The sequence below is a fragment of the Oncorhynchus mykiss genome, chromosome 11 (genome assembly GCF_057628025.1).
Source record: "Oncorhynchus mykiss isolate SJ-2025 chromosome 11, ASM5762802v1, whole genome shotgun sequence".
Lineage (NCBI taxonomy): Eukaryota > Metazoa > Chordata > Actinopteri > Salmoniformes > Salmonidae > Oncorhynchus > Oncorhynchus mykiss.
This window is the reverse complement of record NC_143032.1, coordinates 53,922,291-53,947,767: the sequence shown is the minus strand read 5'-3', so window position 1 is coordinate 53,947,767 and position 25,477 is coordinate 53,922,291. Positions and strand designations below refer to the sequence as shown.

The 25,477-nt window shown below is 44.4% G+C and overlaps 1 protein-coding gene and 1 pseudogene across 3 annotated transcripts in view; one reads left to right on the top strand and one right to left on the bottom strand.

Annotated features, from left to right (window-relative positions):
• The window catches only part of bicdl1 (BICD family like cargo adaptor 1), a 29,803-nt gene extending 8,810 nt beyond the window's left edge, over positions 1–20,993 (bottom strand). The window contains exons 1-5 of one of the 3 annotated variants that reach the window (XM_021621286.3): positions 20,042–20,993; positions 18,771–18,986; positions 3,375–3,491; positions 1,144–1,290; positions 750–929 (exon numbers count right to left, since the gene is read on the bottom strand). In XM_021621286.3, coding sequence (XP_021476961.3) covers positions 750–929; positions 1,144–1,290; positions 3,375–3,491; positions 18,771–18,986; positions 20,042–20,452 — 1,071 coding nt within the window. In that variant the 5' untranslated portion in view covers positions 20,453–20,993. Of the gene's footprint in view, positions 1–749; positions 930–1,143; positions 1,291–1,407; positions 1,427–3,374; positions 3,492–3,986; positions 4,568–18,770; positions 18,987–20,041 lie in introns of those variants that run through there. The other 2 variants (XM_090190454.1, XM_090190456.1) reach the window with 2 other exon arrangements.
• A 1,678-nt stretch (positions 20,994–22,671) lies between these two features.
• LOC149979625 (uncharacterized) lies at positions 22,672–25,082 on the top strand (annotated as a pseudogene).
• The last annotated feature ends 395 nt before the right edge of the window (positions 25,083–25,477 follow it).

The window sequence follows — 25,477 nt, the reverse complement described above, 5'->3', positions numbered from 1 at the left end:
TCACAGGAACGGTAGTGAATGACCTGCAGAGAGCTGGGACCAAAGTAACAAAGCCTACTATCAGTAACACACTACGCCGCCAGGGACTCAAATCCTGCAGTGCCAGACGTGTCCCCCTGCTTAAGCCAGTACATGTCCAGGCCCGTCTGAAGTTTGCTAGAGAGCATTTGGATGATCCAGTAGAAGATTGGGAGAATGTCATATGGTCAGATGAAACCAAAATATAACTTTTTGGTAAAAACTCAACTCGTCGTGTTTGGAGGACAAAGAATGCTGAGTTGCATCCAAAGAACACCATACCTACTGTGAAGCATGGGGGTGGAAACATCATGCTTTGGGGCTGTTTTTCTACAAAGGGAGTGTGTGAAAACCTTGTGAAGACTTCCAGAAAACATTTGACCTCTGTCATTGCCAACAAAGGGTATATAACAAAGTATTGAGATAAACTTTTGTTATTGGCCAAATACTTATTTTCCACCATAATTTGCAAATAAATTCATTAAAAATCCTACAATGTGATTTTATGGATGTTTTTTTCTCATTTTGTCTATCATAGTTGAAGTGTACCTATGATGAAAATTACAGGCCTCTCTCATCTTTTTAAGTGGGAGAACTTGCACAATTGGTGGCTGACTAAATACTATTTTGCCCCACTGTATGCTCACCACTATACCACCACTGCGTGATACACTGTAAATCACTTATAGAACAACAAGGATTCTCTGTATGTGTTATGTGCATGCATGTACCTGCTCCCTCTCCTGTTCCTGCTCCTCTTGCTCCATGCTCTGTTCTATCTCACAGAGTAGGCTGGCAGGGTTTGGGCTGAGGCCTTGTAGACTTCTCTCCTCTGTGAACTCCTCAAAGCGGGCACTCAGATGCCTGTGGGACACCCGTACCTCCTGGAGCTCCAGCTGGCTCTGCCGTAACTGGACATGTACAGCAGTCAACAAACTGGTCAACACAGTGGTCAACACAGTGGTCAACAAAGAGCCCTGATACCATACAGATCAATACAACACACTCAGAAGTACTCGTACTGTATTTCTATACACCAACATACCCACTCACACATTACACAGGAATATTATGACACAGTACAACAGTTCTATCAAAACCCCTAAAGAATGTCAGAGATCGTACCTGTGAGACCTTCTCGTGGTACTGTTTCTCCAGCACTAGCGTCCCTTCCCTCAGGTCGTCAACAGTGTTCTGCAGTAGCTCGTTTTCCTCTAGTACGGCGTTAACCTGATCCTCCAGCTCTCTCTTACGCTCCGACAGCATCTTAATCTGACAAAATACATAACCCCAATAGCCAAGTTACACATTGTGCTATGGAACCAAGGACAGATAGCTACCAAAAGAGTTTATCCTATCTGCACTCAGTGTTAGCCCTCTAGTGTTAACCTGTTTCTTTCCTGACTCTGAGGAGAGTTCAAATGTTCCAGAAGATTAAAGTACTCCCCCTGGTCCAAAGAATGTTTGTTGCCTAGCATAGGCGATTAGGAGTAGGCGGTTTCTGCCTCCCTCACATACAGGAATGTCTCTGTGATAAGTTGATATTCCAAATAAACCTGATAACTGTCTATTCCTTCATCAGTCTATACTGTACAGTGGACTGAAGGCTAACATTGCATGAACACCGCACATGTCTAGCGATACAAGGCGAGTTTGTGTGTAAAATGTTCGGTAGCCGCCTGAGCAGCTTACTCTATTAAACAAACATCAGCTCTTGTTCTTTCTCGTTATCCCCCAGCCATGCTTTGACCTAAGTCTGTTGATCTCCTTCACAGCGCAGGAGGCTGACATTGCGTGTACAGCTCAGCTCACTGACTTTGCCATCATGTGGACATCTTTGTAGCTTTATGTTCTCCGTGTGTCCTTCAGACATTTTGGTTGACATTGCTGTGATTTTCTTTGTCTAGCAGGACTGTGATATATTCATCCTTGTCACATTAAGAACACCCGTTGCAATCCTGCGAACACCCAGACATTGCAGTATATCTGAGCTAAATATAGAACGGTATTGTTTTCACCCAATTACAGCGCGGTCTCCGCAGTGGGTTATTCCTCTCCAATAAGACCCACTTTAAAAGAGGAGGCTTCAGAGAGATATTATATACTGTACTGTATGTCATGGTATCATCCTATGACCCTGAGCTAAATGGCTGATATTACACATTACTGATATTACTGTGTATTCCCCTGGTAGGCTACAGTAGCTCACGCTCCATAGCAGTACAGTGGGACATGTACACACATGTGACATGCAGCATGCAGACAAACCAATATAACCACTCACTTCCAGCCCTTGCTGCTCCAGTCAAGAGGAAGGATTCAATCATGGTATTAGAGGAGTGGAACAGGGAATGATTGATAGAAAAGGAGGAAAAACAGATTTGTATATTTGTTCACTTAACTCAACTGTTTGAATTAGTTTGATAACAAGCACAACTTGAGGTGTGCATATTCTAATATCTCAGGATATTACTTTTTCAAACCCACACAGCATTTTAAAATAACATTTTAAATAAACAACACTTTTGATAATGACTGGGGATATATTTCATAGGTAATATCTGTCAATATCTGTCATCCGGTAGGCTCCCTAGTCTCGCCTCAGCCGGCAGGCTCCCTAGTCTCACCTCAGCCGGCAGGTTCTCTAGTCTCACCTCAGCCGGCAGGTTCTCTAGTCTCGCCTCAGCCGGTAGGCTCCCTAGTCTCGCCTCAGCCGGTAGGCTCCCTAGTCTCGCCTCAGCCGGTAGGCTCCCTAGTCTCGCCTCAGCCGGTAGGCTCCCTAGTCTCGCCTCAGCCGGTAGGCTCCCTAGTCTCGCCTCAGCCGGTAGGCCCTGTAGGCTCTCTAGTCTCACCTCAGCCGGCAGGTTCTCTAGTCTCGCCTCAGCCGGCAGGTTCTGCAGGCTCTCTAGTCTCACCTCAGCCGGTAGGCCCTGTAGGCTCTCTAGTCTCACCTCAGCCGGCAGGTTCTCTAGTCTCACCTCAGCCGGCAGGTTCTCTAGTCTCACCTCAGCCGGCAGGCTCTCTAGTCTCACCTCAGCCGGCAGGCTCTCTAGTCTCACCTCAGCCGGCAGGCTCTCTAGTCTCACCTCAGCCGGCAGGCTCTCTAGTCTCACCTCAGCCGGCAGGCTCTCTAGTCTCACCTCAGCCGGCAGGCTCTCTAGTCTCACCTCAGCCGGTAGGCTCTCTAGTCTCACCTCAGCCGGTAGGCTCTCTAGTCTCACCTCAGCCGGTAGGCTCTCTAGTCTCACCTCAGCCGGTAGGCTCTCTAGTCTCACCTCAGCCGGTAGGCTCTCTAGTCTCACCTCAGCCGGTAGGCTCTCTAGTCTCACCTCAGCCGGTAGGCTCTCTAGTCTCACCTCAGCCTGTAGGCTCTCTAGTCGTGTCATGTGCTGGTTGGTGGAGATGCTCTTCTCTCTGAAGTCATCCCGTAACGAGTGGACCTGAGTGGACAGCTGCCTCTCCACCTCTGTAGCCTGGAGACGAAACACACCCCAGAAACAGGGTGTTAGCACAAAAGACATGAATAAATATTTGAATAACATGTTATTAATAAACATTCAACTTTATTCACTCCCTCAGGGGCATTACCAGATTACAAATAAACATCTTCTGCATAGAATACAAAGTGCATAAGGGTAGTGTTGTAAAGTCATAATTCAGAACAGTAGTATTGTGCAGTCTGTTCAGTGTAGAGCAACTCCTGTTGTTTGTTGCTGCTTTGAGTGCGTCTCTCAGCAAGGAGCCTCGTGTTCACCTCTGGGAACATAACTCATCCCTCCAGCGCTTGATTCAGAGCAGCGTGACGTCACTCCTTATGCACAACAATACTGACACACAATGAAATGTTCACAACATATTGTCCCTTACATACTTCACATGGCGCAATTTATACATTTAGATTTTATTTAACATTTATTTAACTAGGCAAGTCAGTTAAGAACAAATTCTTATTTACAATGACAGCCTACCCTGCCCAAACCCGGACGACGCTGGGCCAGCTGTGTGCCGCCCTATGGGACTCTCAATCACGGCCGGATGCAATACAGCCTGGATACGAACCAGGGACTGTAGTGATGCCTTTTGATCGCTGCGCCACTCGGGAGCCCATGGTGAGACACGTTATGAGTGAGTAACCCACATTGTAAATGCTTTGAGTGCTATTTGATTTGACACGATGTCGCCTCTGAGTCACCACAGTGTTCCTGGAACTGGTACATTCAGCTGCGCAGTATAACTGTTCCTGTGAAAGCACAGGTTTGAGTAACTCTTGGCCTTTAGAATCTGGAATGTTCCATTTGAAGCTGGGCCCCTCCTTCTGAGTGCAGCAGAGTGCAGGAGAAGCCCCTTCCCTGGCTGAGATCATTGGACTGTTCTGATCACCCCACTGCCTACCGGCCGAGTGCAGATCGCAAAGTCAGACCGACAGAACTTCATTAGCATAAGTGAGGCTGCACTCAGGAAGCCCAGACTCTGATTGTCATCATCGCTGCCATGGTAATGGACGGTGGAATCCGGGATACCACTCCCTCACTCCTCTCCAGCCTCTGCACTGAGAAAAATAAATGCCATATAACAAAGCAATCATTGATTTATTCACTGGAGACAAAGTCAACTTAACAGATCTTACTGAGAATATAGAGACCTGATAAACTGCCCGTACACACTGTACGATGCGTTTACACAGTTCTCTGACTACAGTATTTCACTCCATCATGGCACTTCAGTATCTAGAATCTAATAGATCTGTGTCCTCATTAGAGATTCTAGAGAACACTCATCCAACAGGTTGATTCCTGTTCACAATCAAAGGTCAGGTGTATACTACCTCTGACAAATAAGAACCAGGTGGAATCAAATCTCTACATGGGTTTGCTACAAAGATTATATCCGTGGCAGGATGTTCGATATGTTTGCCTCTAGGTAGCAGTGTGATATTTCTAGGTTATTTCAGTCAGTGGTTGCAGTGTTGGCCACACTGGTGACTGGTGAGGCCTTGGTGAGTAGGGACTGCATGAGACAGGCCAGAAGGCTACAGCCTCTCTCTAATGCCAAGTCCTAAACAGTGTTATCTTTTCTACTACAGTAAGTCTACTGTAAGTGAATTTAAGATTGATGTGAGAGGGTAATGGTTTCTCCATTGGACAGCTGTTTGAGTTTTGGAAACCAGCATGGCGTAGTGTTTTTTGGAACGCTTTTAAAGGTGAAGAGAGATGTCCACTCTGTAATGTCTGCTGTAAAAAAAAAATGGGCTACTTCCATTCACACTTAATGGACTTGTGTCCTTAAATAACTCAGAGAGGAGTTGTACTATTGATGTATTCTGTCTGGGTAACCAAGGGCAGAACAATCTGTAAACTAGACACTTTCAGTTGTACCATATCACTGCTCCAACACAGGAAGAGTTTGGTCCGTGCACTGTGCTTACAACAAGAAGGAAACATTTTTGTTGTGGCTCTTTCACAAGTATTGAATCCCTTCCACATCGAAGTCCATGTACCCCTTTTTCATAATTGCACCTTGTTGTCCTCAGTGATGCGTGGAATGAATGATATGTAGCCTACACTAAATGCAGAATCATATTCACTTTAATGCATTTATAGACATTCAGACATAGTGTACAACACACCAGCTCTACTCTGCCATTCGGAATGTGCTTCACATTCTCCTAACCAGGCCAGGATGATGTATACAGCTCTTCCTCTCTGACCTGACTGATGTATCTCTCCTCAGTGGATGTCTATACAGAGCCCAGTCACAGTGGGAACGTGACATTTGACCCAGTATCACACTGCGCCTGGCAGATTGAGATCACAGGAGAAACAGGATATTTCACTGTGGTTTGCCAGATTTACTGATATTTCCCTTAATCTGAGCGTCAGATCCTCAGATCCCAGATCAAGCATTATCAGTGCATGGGGGAAAACGGACTATTGCGACAGAATCCAGGCCAACAAACTAGGACTCAATCAGCTGAGGGACAAGCCTAACGCTCATTCTTCCTCCAGAGTCCAGACACAAAGGTAACTTGTGCCAAGTCATTCTCTTTCAAATGGAGAATCACAAGATTCTCAAAACTTTTTCATTTACACTAGTCTTTGATTGGAGAGGAAACATATCTTTGCTACATACAAACCTAATCCATAGCGTATGTATAATACAAGAACGTAACAGATTTTCGGAGGTTTACCGGTCTAATGTTCTTGCTTACGCCTATGTGAAATTGAGAGGGGCTAGGGCACTTGTATCCTCTTATTTTTTAACATTCGCTAATTAAGTCAGGAATTTCCAGTGGCTTATCTGTTTCCTCTTTCTCTCTCTGCCCTCTCCTCAGGAAGCAGAACATACTGTACAGTTCAAGCTACAGTATACACGTATGGTTGAAGATGACTCACAAGTCAATGTGTGTACATGTCAGGGGGTCTGTGTTGCAACCTGACATTGGGTTGGCTGTACAGCACACAGTGATGCAGAGCACATTTCCATGGCAACACATGGAATCTCACATGTGACACCCGGGTTGTCATAGCAACCAGAGAGAGCGAGACATGACTGGTGGAGCTGTGTGACTTGGTGGCCATATTTCTGGCATTTCCCTTAGTCATAGCACAGTGTACACTAGTGTATGGACCCACACTCTTAGAAGTAAAGGAGCCCGGAAGAATCTTTTGGGATTCTAAAAATTGTCACACAGGGGGAACCTATCTAATTCCAAAAGGTTCCTTAAGGAACCCCTCTGAAATGAGTCTTCGAGGAACCCCTGTGTAAAGGTTCAAACCGGGAACCTTTTTGTGATGGGAGGGGTTGAACGTTGAACCTTTTTAATAATATATTGTAGAAGCCTATCAGAAGAGTGGAGGTGTGGCTTCCACCCATTAGAGTAAATGTCCTTCCTGTTCATCATGTTAAGTTTATACACTGCAAATTTCAATTGCCCTTGAATGTGTGTGCATATTACATATTCTAATGTAATATTCATACATCTATGCTCACTTCGAGGCAAGCAACACTGAAGCATGCATGAGAGCATCAGCTGTTCCGGACGACTGTGTGATCACACTCTCCGTAGCCGATGTGAGGCCAGACAGATTACCAGGACGTGTACTCCGAGCATGCACTGACCAACTGGCAAGTGTCTTCACTGACATTTTCAACCTGTCCCTGACTGAGTCTGTAATACCAACATGTTTCAAGCAGACCACCATAGTCCCTGTGCCCAAGAACACTAAGGTAGCCTGCCTAAATGACTACCGACTCGTAGCACTCACGTCTGTAGATGAAGTGCTTTGAAAGGCTGGTCATGGCTCCCATCAACACCTTTATCCCAGAAACCCTAGACCCACTCCAATTTGCATACCGCCCCAGCAGATCCACAAATGGTGCAATCTCTATTGCACTCCACCCTGCCCTTTCCCACCTGGACAAAAGGAACACCTGTGTGAGAATGCTATTCCCTGACTACAGCTTAGCGTTCAACACCATAGTTCCCTCTAAGCTAATCACTAAGCTAAAGACCCTGGGACTAAACACCTCCCTGCAACTGGATCCTGGACTTCCTGATGGGCCGCCCCCAGGTGGTAAGGGTAGGTAACAAGGAACCCCTGAACTGAACATACTGTACAGTTCAAGCTACAGTATACACGTATGGTTGAAGATGACTCACAAGTCAATGTGTGTACATGTCAGGGGGTCTGTGTTGCAACCCTCCTGTACTCACTCATGACTGCATGACCAGGCACGACTCCAACACCATCAATAAGTTTGCCGACAACACAATACTGGTAGGTCTGATCACCGACAACGATGAGACAGCCATTGGAAGGAGGTCAGAGACCTGGCAGTGTGGTGACAGGACAACAACCTCTCCCTCAACGTGATCAAGAAGGGAGATAATTGTGGACTACAGGAAAAGGATGACTGAGCACGCCCCCATTCTCATCGACAGGGCTGTAGTGGAGCAGGTTGAGAGCTTCAAGTTTCTTGGTGTCCACATCACCAATAGGCTTTGCCGTGTAAAGGGCACGGCAAAGCCTATTCCCCCTCAGGAGACTGAAAAGATTTGGCATGGGTCCTCAGATCCTCAACAAGTTCTACAGCTGCACCATCGAGAGCATCCTGACTGGTAGCATCACTGCCTGGTATGGCAACAGCTCACCCCGGGCAAGGCACTACAGAGGGTAGTGCGTACGGCCCAGTACATCACTGGGGCCAAGCTTCCTGCCGTCCAGGACCTCTATACCAGGTGGTGTCAGAGCAAGGCCCTAAAGGAGTCAAAGACTCCAGCCAACCTAGTCATAGACTGTTCTCTCTGCTACTGCACGGCAAGCAGTACCGGAGTGCCAAGTCTAGGTCCAAAAGGCTTCTTAACAGCTTCTACCCCCCAAGCCATAAGACTCCTGAACAGCTAATCCAATGGCTACCAAGACTATTTATATTGTCCCCCCCCCCCCCTTTTTACGCTGCTGCTACTCTCTGTTTATTATCTATGCATAGTCACTTTAACACTACCTACATGTACATATTACCTCAATTAAGTCAACTAACCTGTGCTCCCCGCTCATTGACTCTGTACTGGTACAGCCTGTATATAGCCTCACTACTGTTATTTTACTGCTGCTCTTTAATTATTTGTTATTTTTTACTAAACACTTATTTTTCTTAAAACTGCATTGTTGGTTAAGGGCTAGTAAGTAAGCATTTCACTGTCAGGTCTACACCTCTATTCGGTGCATGTTACAAAAAAAATGTTATTTGATATTAACATGATTGCACATAGTAATAAAGTGGTAACTATTCCAATTTTGGGATTTGCATAGGCTCATAGACCTCTGAAAGCCACATTAAAGCTGCAAAAGTGTCAGTGTTCAACCTTAACATGTGATGACAATACAAAAGAACAGACAAATAGGGATGACACTTACTCCCACGGGTGGCCTAAACATATCTATCTGAAGGGGTTCCTTAAGGATCTCCAAGGTTTCTCGAGTCACAACTGTCATAACTCTCCTGTGACGATCTGAAGGATCAGGTTACAGCGGATCCACTCTACAGCGTGCTCTCTCTCGTAGAGGGGGAGAGCGGGAAGTTGGCTGTTTTATGACTGTCGTAAAATACGCTGCCTCTATGCTCTGTAGTGTTCGAGATTGGAATGTAAACTGTGGAACACAGAGAGACCCTTGGACATCAAAAGTTTGAATAATTAAACAATATTTCTATTTTTGAGAATGTGGGAGTGGTCTGTGGACACTTAAGGGACAGTCATGACGAGTGTGTTTCATTTGGTGATCTCATGAAGGACAGGAAACACTCAATACTGTGTTGGTTGCATACACTTCTTAATTATGGGGTTACATCTAAATATTGTGAAACGTATGTGATTAAACATGAAGCTATTTGTGAAAAGATGTAATGTGATGTTAACCTTCTAAATGAAAGTTTCATACCAAATCAGTGGCCACGCCCACGTGAGTATAGACATTACGCCGGCGTCATGGACCGCCCCTTTTCTCAGAAGTGTATAAAACCCACTCCTGACGAAATGTACATTAGACTAGAAAACATGCAGCTTACGCTACATGTGAAATGGTTAAGAACTACAACTATTGCTTATGGAGACCATACAGCGTGGAACTTTGGCTACACGACTGGAAATGGTTCAACTCTGAGACTATCGATCACTACAGAATAAGAGCAAATCCTATACGTAGAATTACAGTCTGCAGCTGGAAATTACGTAAATCTAGTACAAGAATACCGACAACCGCAGAAGTATCTATTCCATGCAACGACCATCTGTATGCCTGACGTATCCATTACAACAGACACTATCCAGAGCCGCTGAGAAAGCTACAACCACGAAAGACATTGCGACTTCTGGGGAAGTTAAACAGAGACTCTCTGATGAACTGACTCTCCAGCAGACTTAGCGGCGATTCCAACAGAGAAGACAACCACGACATAAAGGTGTAAATATATACATTGCAATTATTTTTGAATGAGTGGCAGTTCATGTGCAAAGGATTAGCATTTCAATGAATATAATTATCAATTGTGTGTAGTGAATCCATTTTGTCTATCCCGCTCTTTATCTGTCCCCACCCCTTTCCATTGTCTACCACTTTTCATACCGGTTTAGTCGACTAGGGACTTATCAATGCATTGTGTTAGTAACCAATTACTATTTGTTTGTTTATGTATTTATGTGATTTGTTTAGTTAGTAAATAAATAATTAAGCCAATTTGTATATAGCTGATTCGTTATGGAGGCTAGGGTTCGTGCAGATTTCCAAGGGTTTGCGACGTTCAGTAATGAGAACCAATGAGGTAATAACAATACATTAATACAAGATTGTACTCTATAACATATGAAATATCTGAAGAGTCAATTTGGGAAATAGAGACCCTATAAACACTTTCTCGTGGTGCCCCAACTTCCTAGTTAATTAAAGTTTACATGATTAGTTTAATCACATAATAATAATTATACATAGAGAATTGATTTGATAAAATAACAGCCTTTCCATTTAATGATAGTCACAGACACGACACCACTAAAGAGTGTAGATGATGAAATCCACTAAAACATGACATCAGTCAGTCTTCCAGTTTGACATTACCAATGATCACTGTCTGTGAAGCTGTATTGTCAGAATCCCTGATGGTTACAGACAGAGTATGGGAGCAGCAGCACGTGTTTCTGATCCTCATCACAACTGATGGCCTGGAGAGACGCATGTGTTGTATACAGATGGTTATTAGAACAGAGACCTGTGACAGGAACGAAGCAGAACAGAGACATGGCCCTTGGTAATACAGTCAGCTCATTACAGTTCGTTTTTTGTTGTTGAGCGGATGTAGACTGCAAGAAGCCCAAACATATATAATATTTGACTAAAACAATCATTTCAAACCTTGCTTACATTTGTATATAGAGCCATAGCTGAACAGAACTCTTTACCAATCCATATTTCTCAGGAAAAAAAGTAAATCCATCCCAAATAAAATAACATCTAATGTGATAGACCATATGACTGGACAGGAAATAGAAAGCATCAACTGAATGTTAAATGTGTTTCCTGTCAGGTATTTGAATTGTCTGTATGGTCTACTTGTTGAATGTTTGTGAAGTCTTGATTTGTAATGTCTTATTAATTGGTGTTGGACCCCAGGATGATTAGCTAGCGTTACAACGTTAGCTAATGGAGATCCTAATAAAAAATACAAATACAATCACATATACAGGTATAGTATAGCTGTTCTAAGGAGGAGAGTTACCGGAGAATAGAGGAATGGCGACGATATGAGAGTACACGGCTAGCACGGAAGCCCGAGAGGCAGCCCCAATCATTTTTTTGGGGGGGTGCACACGAGGAGATTGGCTGAGTCAGCTCCTCGCATTTGCCGGGCTAGAATGGGCATCCAGCCAGGACGTATTGAGCCAGCTCTATGTTCTTGATCTCCAATGCCTCTACACGGTCCAGTGTATCCTGTGCCTCCTTCGCGCACTCGCCCTGAGGTGCGTGTCCCCAGCCCGGTACCACCAGTGCCGGCACCACGCGCCAGGCCTACAGTGCGCCTCGGCAGTCCAGAGCGTCCGGCGACAGTACCCAGCCCGGGGCCTCCAGCGACGGGCCACAGCCCGGGGCCTCCAGCGACGGGCCACAGCCCGGATCCGCAGTACAGAGCTTCCGACGATGATCCACGGGTCTGTGCTACAAGAGCGGACTCAGAGTAAAGAATGGGGGGCGGCGTCCAGAACCAGAGCCGCCACCGAGGTGAGATGCCCACCCAGACCCCCCATATAGGTTTAGGTTTGCGGCCAGGAGTCCACACCTTTGGGGGGGGGGGGGGGGGGGGGTACTGTCACGCCTTGACCTTAGTTATCTTTGTTTTCTTTATTATTTTGGTTTAGGTCAGGGTGTGAAGAGGCTGGTATATGTGTTTTTGTTTTGTCTTGGGTTTTTTGTATATCTATGGGGTGTTGGTATTGTCTAGGTAAATGTAGGTCTATGGTGGCCTGAATTGGTACCCAATCAGAGACGGCTGTTTATCGGGATACTATTTAGGTTGCCATTTTCCATTTTGGTTTTGTGGGTTATTGTCTATGGTTAGTTGCATGTCAGCACTCGTTATGTATAGCTTCACGTTCGTTTAGTTTTTTTGCATAGTTTGTTCAGTGTTCTCTTTCATTAAAGAAGAATGTATTCATATCACGCTGCACCTTGGTCTCCTCGTTATGACGAACGTGACAATGAATGGTCACCGAATGGCTTGATGTGTATGAAAACTGTGTAAACCACATGCCCGTCTCAGTCACCAGATCTCAACCCAATTGAACACTAATGGGAGATTCTGGAGCGGTGCCAGAAACAGCGTTTTCTACCACGATCAACAAAACACCAAATTATGGAATTTCTCGTGGAAGAATGGTGTCACATCCCTCCAGAAGAGTTCCAGAATCTATGCCAAGGTGCATTGAAGCTGTTCTGGCTTGTGGTGGCCCAACACCCTATTAAGACACTTTATGATGGTATTTCCTTTATTTTGCCAGCTACCTGAATCTCTCTATTACACGTGAGAATACAATGGAACAGATTCTCAAAATTAAAATCACTGATTTGCTGGTGTTTTTACAGTCCTTATGTCCAACAATAAAATAAAATAAATTTGGCCCTCGAGCCGCCATTTGAGGAACCCTGCCCTAGATGATTTGCCGAGCTCACACCCCAGCCTACCAGACACCACTGAGTATACTGTGTTTTTGTCTTTATGTCTGTATGAGTAATACAGTAAGTGTTTCTGTGTGTGTCTCTATGTGGCTGTGTTCTGTGGGTGATGAATACAGGGCATTCGGAAAGTATTCAGACCCCTTGACCTTTTCCACATTCTGTTACGTTACATCCTTATTCTAAGTAGCCACCATTTTGCCTTGATGACAGCTTTGCACACTCTTGGCATTCTCTCAACCAGCTTCACCTGAAATGATTTTCCAACAGTCTTGAAGGAGTTCCCACATATGCTGAGCACTTGGTGGCTGCTTTTCCTTCACTCTGCGGTCCAACTCATCCCAAACCATCTCAATTGGGTTGAGGTCAGGTGATTGTGGAGGTCAGGTCATCTTAGGCAGCACTCCATCACTCTCCTTCTTGGTCAACTAGCCCTTACACAGCCTGGAGATGTGTTTTGGGTCATTGTCCTGTTGACAAACAAATGATAGTCCCATTAAGCGCAAACCAGATGGGATGGCGCATTGCTGCAAAATGCTGTGATAGCCATGCTGGGTCTGTGCCTTGAATTCCAAATAAATCATGACAGCAAAGCACCCCACACCATTACACCTCCTCCTCCATGCTTCACGGTGGGAACCACATGTGGAGATCATCCATTTACCTTCTCTGAGTCTTAAAAAGCTACAGCAGTTGGAACCAAAAATCACAAATTTTGACTCATCAGACCAAAGGACAGATTTCCACCTGTCTAATGTCCATTGCTCATGTTTCTTGGTCAAGCAAATCTCTTTTTATTGCTGTCCTTTAGTAGTGGTTTCTTTGCAGCAATTTGACCATCTCCTTTGAACAGTTGATGTTGAGATGTGTCTGTTACTTAAACTCTGTGAAGCATTTATTTGGGGTGAAATTTCTGAGGCTGGTAACTATAATGAACTTATCCTCTGCAGCATATGTAACTCCAGGTCTTCCTTTCCTGTGGTTCTCTTCATGAGAGCCAGTTCAATCACAGCTCAATGGTTTTTGCAAATTCACTTGAAGAAACTTTCAAAGTTCTTGAAATGTTCTGGATTGACTGACCTTCATGTCTTAAAGTAATGATGGACTGTCATTTCTCTTTGCTTATTTGAGTTGTTCTTGCCATAATATGGACTTGGTCTTTTACCAAATATGGCTATCTTCTGTATACCACCCCTAACTTGTCACAACACAACTGCTCAAACGCATTAAGAAGGAAAGAAATTCCACAAATTAACTTTTAACAAGGCACATTTGTTAATTTAAATGCATTCCAGGTGGCTACCTCGTGAAGCTGGTTGAGAGAATACCAAGAGTGTGCAAAGCTGAAATCAAAGCAAAGGGTGGCTACTTTGAAGAATCTCAAATATAAAATATATTTTGATTTGTTTAACACTTTTTGGTTACTACATGATTCAATATGTGTTATATCATAGTTGTGTTCACTATTATTCTACAATGTAGAAAATAGTAAAAATTAAGAAACTTTTCACTGGTACTGTAAGTATTCAGACCCTTTACTCAGTACTTTGTTAAAGCACCTTTGGCAGTGATTACAGCCTTGAGTATGACACTACAAACTTGGCACACGTTCATTTAGAGAGTTTCTCACATTCTTCTCTGGAGATCCTCTCAAGCTCTGTCAGGTTGGATGGGGAGTGTTGCTGCACAGCTATTTTCAGGTCACTCCAGAGATGTTCAATAGGTTTCAAGTCTGGGCTCTGGCTGGGCCACTCAAGGACATTCAGAGACTTGTCCCGAAGCCACTCCTGTGTTGTCTTGCCTGTGTGCTTAGGTTCGTTGTCCTGTTAGAAGGTGAACCTTCGCACCAGTCTAAAGTCCTGAGCGCTCTGAAGCAGGTTTTCATCAAGGATCCCTCTGTACTTTGCTCCGTTGATCTTTCCCTCGATCCTGACTAGTCCCCCAGTTCCTGCCGGTGAAAACATTCCCACAGTATGATGCTGCCACCACCATGCTTCACCGTAAGGATGGTGCCAGGTTTCCTCCAGACGTGACGCTTGACATTCAGGCCAAAGAGTTCAATCTTGGTTTCATCAGACCAGAGAATCTTGTTTCTCATGGTCTGAGAGTCTTTAGGTGCCTTTTGGCTGTCATGTGCCTTTTACTGAGCAGTGGCTTCCATCTGGCCACTCTACCATAAAGGCCTGATTGGTGGAGTGCTGCAGAGATGGTTGTCCTTCAAGAAGGTTCTCCCATCTCCATAGAGGAACTCTGGAGCTCTGTTAGAGTGGCCATCGGGTTCTTGGTCACTTCCCTGACCAAGGCCCTTCTCCCCTGATTGCTCAGTTTGGCCAGGCGGCCAGCTCTAGGAAGAGTCTTGGTGGTTCCAAACTTCTTCCATTTTAGAATGATGGAGGCCACTGTTTTCTTGGGGACCTTCAATGCTGCAGAAATGTTTTGGTACCCTTCCCCAGATCTGTGCCTCGACGCAATCCTGTCTCGGAGCTCAACAGACAATTCCTTCGACCTCATGGCTTGGTTTTTGCTCAGACATGCACTGTCAACTGTGGAATCATATATAAACAGATGTGTGCCTTTCCAAATCATGTCCAATCAATTTAATTTATAACAGGTGGACTCCAATAAGTTGTAAAAACATCTCAAGGATGATCAATGGAAACAGGATGCACTAGAGCTCAATTTCAAGTATCATGGCAAAGGGTCTGAATACTTATGTAAATAAGTTATGTTTTTTCTTTTTAATACATTTGTAAAAATTCTAAAAACCCGTTTTCGCTTTGTCATTATGGGGTATTGCTTGATGAGGAAATGTTTATTTGATCAATTTTAGAATAAGGCTGTAATGTAACAAACTGTGGAGAAAGTCAAGGGGTCTGAATACTTTCCGAATGCACTGTATGTTAGTGGCTTGTGTGCTCTCATAGATTTAAGTTTAGCTCATAGAGAATGGTGTCCTAGTGTATTAGTGCCAGGTTTGCACTGTCCTTTGACATGAGGGGCAATGGCTCACACACAGACTCTTCTCCACCCAAACAAAATAGTTGAGTGACAGTTTTTTAATTAGCTGTGAGCGCAGTATGGAGCAGTGTTGTTCTTCTGGCTGCTGATTTAATTCATAAGGAAAGGCTATTACACAGGATTATGACCTAATCCCTTCAATGCTGCATTTTATACAATGCGTCTTACATCACTTCCTGTGGCCAGCCCCTCCACAACAAGCTAATTCCTGCTGCATCCAATCAGAGACTTGATTCCAGCAGACAATTGGATCCTCTCTCAAACCTGTTTTTGTGAGTGCATTGTTGTTGTGAGTGTAATCTTTAAAGCTTCATTTTGAGAATGGCCCTTTGAAGAGCTGTCAACCACATGACAGGATTCTAACCATTTTACAAGCTCTCTAATGCAGCCTGCAACAGATTACCTCTTATTTCTGTCACTTACCGGGAGGATGCTTGATTTTAGACTGGAAGACAGTGGACACACTGTGTCCAGAGTGGAGCTAAAGCTTGAGAATATATATTAAAGAATAGAACCTAAAGAACCTTGAAAATGAACGAATGGGTGTTTGTTTTGCAGTGAATATTACCAGACTAAGGTCTGTCTGTAGATAAAACTGTTAGCATCCTTATCCCTACTAATGCTACAAAGAATGTCATTACAAAGCAAAAATATCTCCTAATCTATGTCTTTGGTTAGGGCTATCCACACACACAAACCTACTTGGATCCTAATAGCTGTCCTCTCTCTGGTGGCTCTACTACTGGGGAGGTTTCCAGAGTCAGGGTGGTGTGGGTTCACTCGGAGGAGGTGTACTCAGAGCCGTGGAGTAAGCAGGCCATTGCTTAGTAAAAGAGAGACTACCATGGCTGACCCCATTCATTTTATTACACAGGAGGTCTCTCTGGAATCCGACAGCATTGAATCACGCAGGCCTGATCAATAATCTCAATTCAGGCTCATGAATACCATTAGCCCACTCCCCAAGCCCTACATAAGTCTCTACCCCCAAAGATCTACCCATATTTAATTTCAACCAGGGCTGCTTTTAAATCAACTGCAACTTAATTATGTTAAGTACCTAGCAGGATCCATAGCAACAGACCAGTTCAGCGACCCCCTCCATGGTCAGAGACTGATGGTGGATGACAGGTAATTCACTTTAATCTGATCAGAGATGGAAATGAGAGGGAGTGAAGGCCTGTATGACACAGTGGTGCTGCTACTATATCTGTGACAGCATACAGCCAGCAGCAGCCCTAGTGATGAGGGCTAAAAACAGCCATTGACAGCTAGCTAGCTCTCTCCCTGCTGGGCTGTTGAAGGAAGCAGCATCTGCCTGACTGCAGCTCACATCTATTCCCAGGACAGACAGCACCACACCACAGGCAGTGTTACCCACACCCACAACACTGTCACCGGTGTCACCTCAGCAGGCAACACCCACCTATCTCCTGGGGCCTTTAAAACGGAGACTGCTCCTCTGTCTGACTGCAGTCAACACAAAGCTTTCTCCATTTAACAACCTTAACCAACTTTCAAAGGTTTAGGTGTTCTAGCTTTTGGGTATCGATATATCCCTGCAGCACACACAGAAGCATGACACACGTGAGTGGAAAGCTAGTCTCTTTTAGTAACACTGTATTGACGCCATGCCTGGTTTCGATGCCTCCGACTGGTATGAGAGGCTAGTGGCAAGATGAGCACCAGTAAAATCATTTCAAAGACTCTGTTGATGTAGAGGATAATACATTCATGAAATATTGAGTGTTTTTGTCCTGAATTGAATGTCCATTGGGTGCGTAAAACCCACAAATTCAGATAAACAAAAAGGTGTAGTGGGTTCGCACTCAAAAAGATGTTGCATTAAGCTTACTTCATTGTTACATTTTTGAAAATTATTTTCACTGCATCCAGGATAGCGTGCATGCCGAAATGCTTTATGCAATATATTTTTGAGTGCGAACCCTCTACATTTATTTGTTTATCTGAAAAATAGTTTTTACCAGATGTTTTTCCAGATAGTTATGAGATTTTTGCTGCACCTTGACTCAAGTTGGTAGAAGCGCTGTGTACTCCCCTCCTTACCGAAGTTTCTTGTAGTTTTCATTGGGATTTAGGCTGTCATGGCAATGCCTCCCTCATTAGTTAGGATTGAGTGATTTGACTGAAAGCTGTAGTAAATCCATCTTCTTAGGGGAGTCTAATCAACAGTATTACCTGCTGTTGCTCAGCTCCGTCAATCCAACCGGGCCATGAATAGAGTTGAATCAATAGCCCTGTTTATACCTGGTGCTAATTATGTGTCCTTTGTCCGGGAACTTGTCCACATTCGGATTGTGCCCATATATTTAGACAGGTGTAGACAATTAAAAGACCCATTGTGATCTGATTGTGATCAAATTTTATAAGTGTAAACGGACAAGATCAGGACAATATCAGGATGAGGTAGGATGATAGCCCTGTTTATACCTTGTTCTAATGACAGCTTCTCCCATACTTCCATCACTCTCTACAAAGTGCATGTGGCCCTCAATGAACCTTTACCTCCTCCAGCCTCCCAGTCATGCTGTAATTCTTCCTCTTTTTCTCTGTTCTTAACCCATCAGCCACATACTGTATGCTATCAAAACGGATTGTGTGTTACCTAAGATATCAAATCTGTTTCAACAGCCTGTAGTTACTTATCAATATTGACAGGAGGGTTGCGTAAGGTGTATGCCGCCCCAGCTCAATCATTCTAAATTATTCAGTGTTTAAGAGGGGAACGTTACACTTTAATTTCGATGACTTAGCATATATTGATGTGTGAGCGAGAGAGAGATGGAGACATGAGATGGAGACATGGGGGAAGAGATTGAAGCAGAGTGTATGCATGTGCATGTATGCATACCATATGAGAACATAGTTGTACCCTCTCCAGAAATGAACACAGCAGACTGAGACATCCAGTGTTGAGTCCCAGTGGTCCACAGACAGACAGACAGACCGACAGACAGACAGGTCCACAGACGGACAGTTATCTACACTCACCCGGTTGAGCTGCTCCAGCAGGCGGTGGTTTTGCTCTGACAGCTCCCTGATGGCCGTGGACTTGTCACGGTCGGCTTCTCTCAGCTGGACCTGATGGCGCTCCAGCTCTCCCTGCAGCTGCTGGACGTCTGTCTCCAGCTCCGCCACACGGTCCCCCCACTCCCCCTCCTTGTTCTCCAGCCGCCGCCGCAGCTCGTGCTTCTCCTGCTCCAGGTGCTGTGGGTGAGGGGAGACAAGGGACAGGTTTAGATATGATGCTGGACTGGAGGGACCAGGTTAGGCCTGAGACTAGTAGTAGTAATAGACATTGGATTTTGAAAGGATGGCACAAAGCTTCAGCTTTTTTTCTATCCATCGCTTGATAAGGCTGAGGCAGGGGGTGAGGGGATTAGGGTGGGCTTTTAATGAGAGCACAAGGGGGTCAGAGTATGGGAGGTTGGGATGGGTGGCATGGCTGGTCACAGGGCATGCTGGGTGATCAGTCCTGAACAAAGAGGCCTCATCAGGAGTAAAAAACGGTTGGAAAAACAAAGTTGGTAAAAGGATAAGGAACAATATTAACTGCCCCTAAAAAGCCTGGAAATAGCTTGATGAATATTGTGCACTGGGTCATAGCATAGTACTGTGTTGTTAGAGATCAGTTTTGTGAGCAGATGTATCCTACAGTAGATACAATAGGCCATGCCCATGCGACATTCCCAGGGGATTAGACTTGTTCCAGTCCAGGCCAAGTGCAGTGGTGTGAGAGGGTTAATATAAGAAGGACAAAAGCTCTGCTGTCAGCATGAAAAATGCAAGAGACATCTATGGGATTTGAGGGCTTTAGTGACACTGCAAGATGTTGTGAACTCCTCCTCTCTAACTGTTGCAGTGCTGTCTGTGTGAGACAGCCAAATCATTGAAATAAAAAGTCTTTGTAGGAATTGAGTGACCTCCGTCTGCTTTAAGAGTACTGTTTCGCTCCCCGAATCTGATTTCATGAAAGAGGCATTAGACTGTTATGACACTGTGTGGAGGTGTTTGTAGCTGTACTGTAAGCTGTAGACAGTCTGAAAACACTGTCAGGACAGTTGTTTAAAGAGTGAAGTCTGCTCAACAGCATTACCAATAATGTGGGACAGTCTTAATCAGTTCAACGTGTTTACATACACTGCTTAACTCCACATTAATTGAATAATGATGGCCAAAACAACTGTGAATTGAAAAACGAATCTGGCATGATGGTAGCCTACAGTATTTGTCAGTGTGTGTTTGTACTACTAGCTTCTTACCTCAAGTTTATCGTTAAGATCTTTGTTCATTTTCTCATATTGCTTAGTCAGGTCTTGGTTTCGCTCTAGCAGTGCCTTGCCGAGTTTAGCAGCTAAAACCAAGTCCCTCTCCTTTTGACGGAAGAGCAACAAAAAGTCTGTATTCTGTCCCATTACAGGCGTCTCCAATTCGGATAACTCTTCCTCCTCCTCCTCGTCCTGCTCCCCGGTAAGCATGGCTAATTCTTCTTCCAACGCCATCCCGAGGCCTCCAGAGTCGGTATGTAGCAGCGAGTGGCCCTGAAATCCTCCCGTTTCTTGTGGGGTTTTGTTGCCCTGATCTAGCAGGTGCGCCATGCAGTCGCTGTCCAGTTCGGGTGGTGCTGAAATCGCGGCGGTAGATGTGTGCAAATCTAGGCAGAAAACTGACATCGCCGCCCGGCGGACAAAAATAAAAGAGATTAACCAATTGATTTATTCCGACTGAACCCGCTCTGTTACTGGGTCGGGATGACCGGATCCTCTTTTTGTAGATAATATCTCCATAGATACGGTTCCTTGGTATCAAAATCACGGCAATTGCTAACTTGTCTGACTAAAATGTCCCTCACACTCGGAAGACCTTACACACCAAGCTCTCCCTTTAATCATGCAAACAGTGCCGCCTCCTCTGCAGCTGAGTTGAAAACAAGCCTCTTGATGTCTGTTGCTGGCTATCTTGTATGTAAAGATTGTCGGTCCAGCGTGCTTTGTCCCCCGCGTTAACCGCCCTGACGAACTCTCCACAGCGGTCGGTCTGTCCACCCCGTTGCGGCGGGGTCCCAGTACCCCATAATAGTTGGCCCCTTTACACCCGAGGCATTTTGCAGAAGCTATAAGGCCCGTGCCAGATATCCAAAATACCCACTCGAGCAGAGCACGAGCCCGATGGCGCCACCTTCTTCCCTCCCTGGAATGCGCGCCCCACGTTGCTGACGTCAACAGCAAACTATTACAAATATCCACCCATTGGCTGAGGATGATAACGCCATATTTTGTTATTTTACATACAGCATAGGAATGGGGTACGTTTAAATAGGCCGCCAGGCATGGATTAAGCAGCTGCCTTCAATCATCCATATTCATGTAATGCTCTTTCTCTTATATACGAGATAAATGTATAAAAACAATCGTTGCTTCAAGATTTTTCAGTACAGTAGCTTCGCATCATCATCATCATCATCATCATCAATACCATAATCGCCATCATCATCATCATCATCATCACCACAGTGATGATATTAGTGTGTTAGTCTGTTCTTTGACTATGATTTGAATATGGATTTGACTATATTTTTGTTATAGGTTGACAACATGAATATGAGTTGCTAGATGTTAGAATAACACAGTGTTCATTCTAATTAACTTAATCATTATGACACACTCCTCACTATTGTCATTGGTTGCACTAATTGCACTGTTTATCTGCATAAACTGGTTCAAGCATTCATGACATTACCCTGAAGAAGGCACAGTGATGCCGAATCGTTGGTGATTTACCCAATAAATTACTGGGAGTTTAAATATAGAGTGTGCGACTCTCTTTATTTTTAAAGCTTATAGTTTATTTGCCATTAGTCAGCCACCCTACATAAAATAATTTTTCTGGGTGTTTTCTCATGTTTTTTATTCTACTTGGAGCTGTAAACATAAAACTGCATCCTCTCCAGGATTGCTTTGTACACTGAGTGTACAAAACATTAGGAACACCTGCTCTTCCCATGACATAGACAGACCAGGTGAATCCAGGTGAAAGCTATGATCCCTTATTGATGTCTCTTGTTAAATCCACTTCAATCAGTGTAGATGAAGGGGAGGAGACAGGTTAAAGAAGGATGTTTAAGCCTTGAGACAGTTGAGACATGGATTGTGTATGTGTGCAATTCAGATGGTGAATAAGGCAAGACCAAATATTTAAGTGCCTTTGAACGGGATATGTTAGTAGGTCCCAGGCACACTGGTTTGAGTGTGTCAAGAACTGTAACGCTTTTTCATCCTCAACAATTTCCCGTGGGTATCAAGACTGTGGGAAGCATTGGAGTCAGTATGGGCCAGCATCCCTGTGGAACGCTTTCGACACCTTGTAGAGTCCCTGCCCCGACAAATTTTGAGGGCAAAAGGGGCTGCAACTCAATATTAGGAAGGTGTTCCTAATGTTTTTTACACTCAATATATATGGTGCAGGTTGACTTTTATTGTTAATAATCTTGTCCTGAAGACAGAGTGGTTTCCTCTAGATGGCCCAGTCGCAAAGTCATAATTGGCCACATTATAAAAAATGTATGAAAACAAAATAAGCTTTTTGGTCTTAAGGTTAGGCATATGGTTAGTACTGTGATTATGTTTATAATCAGATGTTATAACTTTGTGGATAGGCCAGCTGATGACCACTCTGCATAGCTGCCTCCAGGACAAGATTCATCACAATAAATGCAAACCTGTGTATATGGCAGTGTAATGGCGCCCTCTGTGTAGAAGACATGGTATCTCCATCACAGACTCAGCTCACTGGTTAGTATTTTATTTATTTTAATTGAACCTTTATTTAACTAGGTGATTGTGATACAGCCTGGAATCTAACCAGGGTCTGTAGTAATGCCTCTAGCACTGAGATGCAGTGCCTTAGTCCGCTGCGCCATTTGGGAGCCCCGGAGTTCAGTAAGTAGCCAGCCTCCTTTCCCTACCTACAGTATTTATTACTTGCCAATGTCTTAAACATATGAACAGGCACACGCACAAATGCACGCACACACACACCACACACACACAAACACACACGCGTGTGCACGCACACACGCACACACGCTGTAAATTAGAGAAAAGGTATACCATTACAATGAATAACCGTACGAAATAGACAGTAGTAATAGGTACATTAAATATGCATTAAATATGCTACACTAACAGTCTCTGACTGTCTGGCACTAAGAAACTCTGGTGTGAGAGGAATACACAATGCATGGTGGGAATAGAGCTGTGGCTCCTTGTTACGGTTTTTGCTGATTTGCTTACACACTGAAGGTGAATGCTTAGACCAAAGCATCCAAACCTTAACTTTTGTAACCATGCCTTGAACAAAGTCCCCAAAAGTACAAACACATTTTCTGCTTTGCAATTCTGCAACACACTTTGCACTTTGTTTGCATTTCTGTAAAACACTTGCAAAACACTACACACTGTTTCTTACATTAGACACTTCATTCAAGAATGAAATCTCTTGCAATCATTGGGAAAACACTTTTATTCAGAATGCAAAACATACTAGATATTGACAACACCCACACACACGTGAAAACATTCATACAGTAATATAACACCAATTAGTCTGAGCCTTAGCACTGCAAATAGACCTCAGGTAAGCTCACCTCTTTTGTGATAACTTTGCAAACATGGAGGCAGTGAGAGCGAGAGGAAGAGGTAGAGGAAGAGGAAGAGAGAGAGAGAAGGAGTAGGATGAGGACGAGGACAAGAACAAAGAAGGGGACCAGGCAATAGACTGAGACATATTTCCGATGACATTAGGGACACTTTGGTGGACCATGTCATAAATCATGGCCTGACGATGAGGGAGGCAGAGCGTCCAGCCCAACCTGAGTCGCTACACGGTAGCATCCATAATACAGACATTTTAGACTGGAGAACAGGTATGTCTTCAACTTTCTACACTAGACTGTACCTATAATTGTTGCACATCATTCTGCATCACAGTACAATACAGTGTAGTCCTACAATATTAGGTCTATGCTCCTCAGTGAAAAAAAAAGGTACAGTGCCGTGAAGTACATGTAATACAGTTGTGATGTTACAGTGTACAGTATGACAGTACAGTATGTAAAAAATAACCTAACCAATTACATAATATTATTGCATTTTCTAGAGAACTGCCAGACGACCTCCTGAGGGTGGAAGGCCACGTCCGTTCACCATGAACAGGAACTGGCCATTATCAACCTAGTGTTGGCAAACACCACCATCCGCCTACATCAACTACGAGAGCAAATCATCGCAGATCACACAACATTCCATAATATCAAATCAATTCAATTGTATTTATATATCCCTTCTTACTTCAGCTGATATCTCAAAGTGCTGTACAGAAACCCAGCCTGAAACCCCAAACAGCAAGCAATGCAGGTGTAGAAGCACGGTGGCTAGGAAAAACTCCTTAGAAAGGTCAAAACCTAGGAAGAAACCTAGAGAGGAACCAGGCTATAAGGGGTGGCCAGTCCTCTTCTGGCTGTGCTGGGTGGAGATTAAAACAGAACATGGCCAAGATGTTCAAATGTTCATAAATGACCAGCAGGGTCAAATAATAATAATCACAATGGTTGTAGAGGGTGCAACAGGTCAGCACCTTAGGAGTAAATGTCAGTTGGCTTTTCATAGCCGATCATTAGGAGTATCTCTACCGCTCCTGCTGTCTCTCGAGAGTGAGAAAACAGCAGGTCTGGGACAGGTAGCACGTAATATCAACTGTGTCAGTATGTCGACACTCTGCCGCGTCTTGCGCCAACATCAACTTACGATGAAGCAGCTGTCCAGGGTTCCATTTGAGAGGAGCAGCGCTAGAATCAAAGACCTTCGCTATGACTACGTACAAGGGGTCTGTCGGGGCACCTGCCTTGACTGTGGCTTGCAGTTTTGACTGAATGTGTCTGACCCAACCCACCCCCCACCCCCATCCTGGTGTGTAAATGTAGACATTGTAGTCCTGTGTTTTGAGTTACTCCATATTCACGGTACAGTGTATGCATTTTCTGTTACAGAGAGTCCTGGACTTTGACGTAGCTGCACAGCCTCATGAGTTCATTTTCATTGATGAAGCTGGATTCAATCTAGCTAAAACCAGGCGTCTGGACCGAAATGTTATTGGACAATGAGCCGTTGTGAATGTCCCTGGGCAACGCCGGGAAAATATCATCTTGTGCGCCGGCATTAGTCTGCAAGGAGTTTTCCATCAACATGCCACCCTAGGTCCCTACAATACTACAGACATAATCATATTTCTGGATGCACTATATAATGCAGTTGTACAGGACGGACCAGAGCAGACCAGGTTTGTTGTCATCTGGGATAATGTTAGTTTCCACCGGGCTGCTCTGATCAGGGACTGGTTCACCAACCACAATAACTTCACAGTTGTATACTTGCCCCCTTACTCCCCATTTCTCAATCCGATTGGGGAATTATTTTCAGCTTGGCATTGGAAAGTGTATAACCACCAACCACATGACCGCCTGCCTCTTCTGAAAGCAATGGAAGAGGCATGCGGAGACATTGAGGTGGGGTCAGTCCAGGGTTGCAAGGCGATATTTTCCCCATTGCCTAGCCAGGGATGACATTGCTTGTGATGTGGATGAGGGGATGTGTCCAGACCCTAACAGAACACGGGATCCATAAACCATCCACCCCTATCCC